The sequence below is a fragment of the Theropithecus gelada genome, chromosome 12 (assembly GCF_003255815.1).
Source record: "Theropithecus gelada isolate Dixy chromosome 12, Tgel_1.0, whole genome shotgun sequence".
Lineage (NCBI taxonomy): Eukaryota > Metazoa > Chordata > Mammalia > Primates > Cercopithecidae > Theropithecus > Theropithecus gelada.
This window is the reverse complement of record NC_037680.1, coordinates 92978011-92984010: the sequence shown is the minus strand read 5'-3', so window position 1 is coordinate 92984010 and position 6000 is coordinate 92978011. Positions and strand designations below refer to the sequence as shown.

The 6000-nt window shown below is 50.6% G+C and overlaps 1 protein-coding gene across 1 annotated transcript in view; it reads left to right on the top strand.

The window, feature by feature from the left end:
- Nucleotides 1–2716: 2716 nt before the first annotated feature.
- Nucleotides 2717–6000, top strand: part of MARCH4 (membrane associated ring-CH-type finger 4) — a 112006-nt gene continuing 108722 nt past the window's right edge. Inside the window, exon 1 of the mRNA XM_025404950.1 lies at nucleotides 2717–5323. Coding sequence (XP_025260735.1) covers nucleotides 4808–5323 — 516 coding nt within the window. The 5' untranslated portion in view covers nucleotides 2717–4807. The remainder of the gene's footprint in view (nucleotides 5324–6000) is intronic.

The window sequence follows — 6000 nt, the reverse complement described above, 5'->3', positions numbered from 1 at the left end:
TTTTTTGAGGTGGAGTCTTACTCTGTCACCCAGGCTGGAGTGCAGTGGTGCAATCTCTGCTCACTGCAACCTCCACCTCCCTGGTTCAAGCAATTCTCCTCCCTCAGCCTCCCGAGTAGCTGGGATTACAGGTGCACACCACCATGCCTGTTTTGTTTTTTTTTTTTTTTTTTGTATTTTTAGTAGAGATGGGGTTTCACCATGTTGGCCAGGCTGGTCTCAAACTCCTGACCTCTGGCAATCCATCTGCCTAGGCCTCCCAAAGTGCTAGGATTGCAGGTTTGAGCCACCATGCCCGGCCACTTCTCAATCTTTCTGAAGGCAGTCCTGTTGTTGCTTCCTGTCCTTAGCAGTTTTCTGTTTCTAGAAATCTTTTCACTTTCAATGGAAGGGTTGGGAAAGGTAATCTTGTTATGGACATCATACATTTCCTTCTTTTCTATTCTTTTCTTGATGGAGTTTCGCTCTTGTTGCCCAGGCTGGAGTGCAATGGCACAATCTTGGCTCACCGCAACCTCTGCCTCCCAGGTTCAAGTGATTCTCTGGCCTCAGCCTCCCAAGTAGCTGGGATTACAGGCATGTGCCACCACACCCAGCTAATTTTGTATTTTTAGTAGCGACGGGGTTTCTCCATGTTAGTCAGGGTGGTCTTGAACTCCCAACCTCAGGTAATCCACCCGCCTCGGCCTCCCAGTGTGCTGAGATTACAGGTGTGAGCCACCGCACCTGGCTGGACATCATCCATTTCTATGACTCTGGATATAGGTCTCATATGGCATTTCTATCTCCTGCCCTAATTTACTTGCACAACACACTTGGAGCTAGAATTTAATGAGCACAAAACCCTAAAAGTCAATTTTAGGTAAAGCAGATATTCAGTCATATGTGGGAGCACTCACATGTATGTGTCTAGGCTGAAGGGGAGAAATATGGTAGCTTCACTGAAATAAAAAAGCCATTTATTCAGAGTCCATTTTCTTGAACACCTACTAAACTTTGGGTGCTGCATTATGTGCTGGTGATACAAATATAAATACTGATCCCAGCCTTAAAGTAGCTCTGAATCATATAAAGGGAGATTAATGTATGGTGAGATAATTATTATATAGAATATGATTTCTGCAATACCAGAGACAGATACAGAGTGATGTGGAACACAAAATATTTTCTTGAAGAACAAATAAAATTTTTAAAATAAAGAGGTTCTGCACAGTCTTTGTGCTGATATTAATAAATATTATTTTGTAGTTATTAAAAATATTAGTATCATCTTTAAACCAGCCACCTTGGGCTGGGTCTCAGCATCCATGGTGGGTCCTGGGGCATGATTCAGACAAGTATCCATGCTGGGTTAACCAAGACTGAGATGTAGGTCCTTTCTCCTTAGAGCTTGTAGGAATGAATCATTCATAGAGATGGCAGCAAAGGGGTAGTTTTCTTATGACTCATTGGACTGAACTTCATTCCAATGATATTTTGCTGCAGAAATTTTGCATGCTACTCTGTCTACGGTTCCAATATTTCTAAAGGCATTACCACGGCTGTTTGGATGAATCACTGGCATATCTTCTCTATGGTCCTAGAGGGGTGTGTGTGTGTGGGAGGGGGAGAGTTTATAAGGAAAGGCAAAAAAAAAAAAAAAAAAAAAAAGCAATCCTAAGTTTTCAATGACCAAATTCTACAGCTGCAAATACTGAGGTTTTATATAGCCCACTTTAAGTTTCCTGCTTTTTCTTGCTCTTCACATTTAGGGACACTTTGCTGCTCACTAGAAACTCCTTGAGAAAAATAGGGTAGGGTGACATGAGTCAGAAGCAGAAGTAGGAGAGGAAATTAAAATCCATTTCAAATTACCTCTTGTCAGCGGCTCAGTGAAAGGCTTGAATAGGGAGGAGGCTGGGGATATTGGTGAAGACGAAGATGAAATATTGCTCTGGATTCTTGTGATTCACAATTGAAAGAGGACTGTGACTTACAGTAGTGATGACTGTGGTGATGGTGGCCACAAGCCATTCAACAAATATGCATTGAACACTTACTGCATACCATCACTGACTTAGGCACATGGGATCAGATGAATTAAAAAATTATCTCTGTCAGTTGGAGCTTAAATTCTAGACGAAGAATTTGACAAAAAAAAATGGTACTAGCATCCTCCTCCCTGTTTGAACATTTGAAGCATTTCCTTCTCATAAGGTCTTAGTCGTGAGGGATTTAATCTCCATCAAGTCCCAGCTTCATTGTGGAAGTCACAAAACTTTATCTCCTCGAAACCTTGCAGACTGAGATCTACTTTAAATGTTTATGTGAACAGAGAAACGGTCTCTGGTCGAGAGGTGTCTGTGTCTTGTATGTGCAAAGAGGGGAACTGTGATAGTGGACAGCGGGCAGAGAGTCTACAACCAGACCTTCCACACCGACACGTTCCTGCTGAGGAAAACGCAAGAGTTACTGCCTGAATCGCTTCCCTCCCTCCCCGTGGCCTTTCTCTTTCTTTCTTTTGCTCTTCACTTCGCTCCCTCCTCCCTCCCTTCCTCAATCCCTCCCTCTCCTGGTTACCTCCCTTTCCCTTGGTCCCTCCCCATCCCCTTCCCTCGCACAGTCTCTCCTCCTCTTGCTCCCTCTCCCTCCAGCTTTTTTTCCTCTCATCCCCTTTCCCTCCTCCATCCCTCCGCGGCGTCTGCGTCAGGCCCCCACTAGCGTGACGCGCGGGGTCTGGGTGGGAGCTGTCCACTCGCCCGGGGTGCTGAATGCAGCAGCGGCGGCCGCGGCGCCGGCGGCGGAGATAGCCGAGAGCCTCCCTCGCTGCAAGAACCTTGTTTCCAATTCTCGGACGGTCAGCTAGCCGCCCCGCCACCTCCTTCCAGCACCACCCCTTTGGGAACCGAGCCAGTGGGGGCAGCGGCGGGTGCTGAGCAACGGCGGAAGACGAGACAACACCTGGCAGCAGCCTGGAATCTGATTTGCTTCCTCTCGGCTTTTATAAGAGATATATTTATATACGGTTTTGGGGAGTCGCGAGGACCAAGCTGGAGCCAAGTGCCGGCTGCCTCCCACCTTGGCCACACTGCTTCGCTCCCCCCTCCCCACCTTCAGCTGGCACCGCAAACAAGCCTTACCTCGTTGCATCTGCGAGGAGAGGTAGCAACAGCGAACCCAGCCAGCCAGAGGCGGCGGAGAGGAGGAAGGGGCGGGGTGGGGGGGCAGAGAGCGGGCCGAGGCCGCCCTTGGTGGGGGTAGCGGGGGCAGAGCTGCCGAGCAGACCCGGCAGCCGCCCTCCTCCGCCCCCACCCTTCAGAAGCACTCTTGCCTGACTGAGAACCGAATTATTCCACTAGTATTATTTCATTTTTATTACCCCCCCTCCTCACTCCCCAGCCGCCCCCACCCCCACGCCTGCCTCGCTTCTGGTTGCATGGCAGCGCTGCCCGGGCGCGGGGGCTCAGGGCTGGCCCCCAGGGAAGGGGGAGGAGGAGGAGGAGGATCATGAAGGCCGGAGTCGCGACCGCGCCGGACGGCGGGCAGCAGCCAGAGGACGAGCCCGAGCAGCCCCCGCCCCGGAGACATCCGGACGCCGAGCAGCAGTCGCCTCCACCGCCGCAGCAGCAGCTGCGGGCGCGGGCCGACCCGGAGCCGGAGGAGGAGGGCGACCGCGACCCAGAGGAGGAAGAGGAGGAGAAGGCGAGGCCACTCGCCCGCCCGGACCTGCCCTTCTCTCGGCTCTTGCCTCTCGCCCGAAGGGACCTTTGATGGAACCGAGGGGGGAGGCCACGGATTTGCCGACTGCAGCAGGGGTGGGCTGGGGGCTGAGATAATGTAACCGCTCCTTTCTCCTGTTCTCTCCCACACGCCCCTCTCCTCTACCCCTGTTCTCTGCTCCACCGCCCTCTCACCCCGGTACACACATCCTTCCTCTAGCCAGGATCTTCACGCTCAGGAAGGAGGCGCCTCTGCAAGGGTTAAACGATCTTTTCTTTTTCTTCCATCCTTTTTCCTTCCTAACCCTCTATTTTACCTCTCTTCTCCTAATTGGCTTTCCCCTCTTCTGCTTAGCCCTTTGGCTGCAGAGGCAAAGCACAAGCCCCTAGCCCAGTTTCACCTGCAACCCCCCTCCCCCACCCAACTGCTCTCTTAAAAGCAACTCTGGTGCTTCTGGGGGTTAATTGCCCCAGTTTTCTGCCCAGGAGAATTAAAACTTCTCCCAATCTTCTCTCCTCCCCTACCTTGACTCCCCCTAACCCCTACCACCTGAGAAGAACTATCTTTTCTCTCTTACACATGCAGTCTTCAATTCTTCATTGAGCTAGTTTTCTCTAAGCCCAGTTCAATCCACTCCAAATTTGATTTACAATTGTCCTCACCCTTTTATATAAAAGAAAGATTTCTCACGGCCTAGGATTTTGAGAAGAACCCAATAATCCTTTTCTGGGGAACTTTTAAACAATTCAGCATTGATCTTAAGGCTCTAGTGGCCCCTTCAGCACACTTCTTCAAACCCTCCTACCAGTGTCCTCAGGTCAAAGGCAGAAAGGAGACACACTGAACAAAGTTGGAGGTTGGGGTGGGTGTGTGAGGGCAAGAAAAACTTTTTTGTTATTGGGCTTTGCAGGTGGAGTTCAGAACCAGTGACTCACACTTCTCAGTCCTGGGATCAATTTATTTGCTACTTGGAGGGGTTGTACGAAAAGCCAGTGAGAAAGCAGACTGCCCCCACAATACAGATCCACTGTGGGCCCCCAAACCTGTCCTGTCCCCCTCTTTTAAGACTCCGGCCACCCCTCTTGGGCTCTCTCCTTCCACGGGGCACATGCTGATGCCCCTGTATGGGCTGCTCTGGTGGTGGTGGTGCTGCTGCTACGGCTGGTACTGCTGTGGATTGTGCGCCCCAGCCCCCCAGATGTTGCGCCACCAGGGTCTCCTCAAGTGCCGCTGCCGCATGCTCTTCAATGACCTGAAGGTTTTCTTACTGCGGCGCCCTCCTCAAGCGCCCCTGCCCATGCACGGCGACCCCCAGCCCCCCGGTTTGGCGGCCAACAACAACACCCTTCCGGCTCTGGGCGCCGGGGGGTGGGCAGGCTGGAGGGGCCCCCGAGAAGTGGTGGGCAGGGAGCCCCCTCCTGTGCCACCTCCACCCCCCTTGCCACCTTCTGTGGAAAATGACTGGGGTGGCCCAGCCACAGAGCCACCTGCCTCACTGCTCAGCAGTGCCTCCTCAGATGACTTCTGTAAGGAGAAGACCGAGGATCGTTACTCACTGGGCAGCAGCTTGGACAGTGGTATGAGGACCCCACTCTGCCGCATCTGCTTCCAGGGGCCAGAACAGGTGAGTCCCCTTTTCTCTTCTCCTGCTTCCTGTGGTATTTTCAGGTCTTGCAGATTGCTACTCGCCTGCTTGCCCTGGGGAACCATTATGTTGCCTCTAGTATGAGGACTCTATGTTTAAGAGCCCTCATTGATATTTCTTGTGGTTAACTTTGCCCAATGAGTGTCTGGTTCCCCATGGAGCCTGCTTGGTGGTTCGTTTGTGTTCTAGATTTTGCATTTTCTTTCCAATGCTAGTGTCTCCAATTCCATCTCCAAATTTCACAAACATCCTCAGAATAGAAGATCTAGAAGTAATGGAGTGAAGAAACTTGGTGGTACATTCACACTGGTTGCCAAGATATCCTTTTATCTAATTTGTTGTTAATAACATTTCGTCTAGCTCATCTTCAGTCCCATATCCCAACTTCTTCCTGCTCTGAGAGTATGCCAAGATCTTGTTCTCTTTTCCTATTCTCATAGGTTGAAATCCAGTAAGCTTGTTCTTTCACTTTGGACAACTTTCTTTCATATCACATTGACATCCTCGGCATTATGTTCTAGCGACTGAGGAGGAAATGGAGAGGGATTCTAGGCCCAAGACTAAATGGTTTGCTGAGACACTTCTTGGCAGACCCAAATTTTTCTATGTTGAAAACAGGCAGGTAAATAGGAATGAGAGTGAGTTTAAAGGACTGG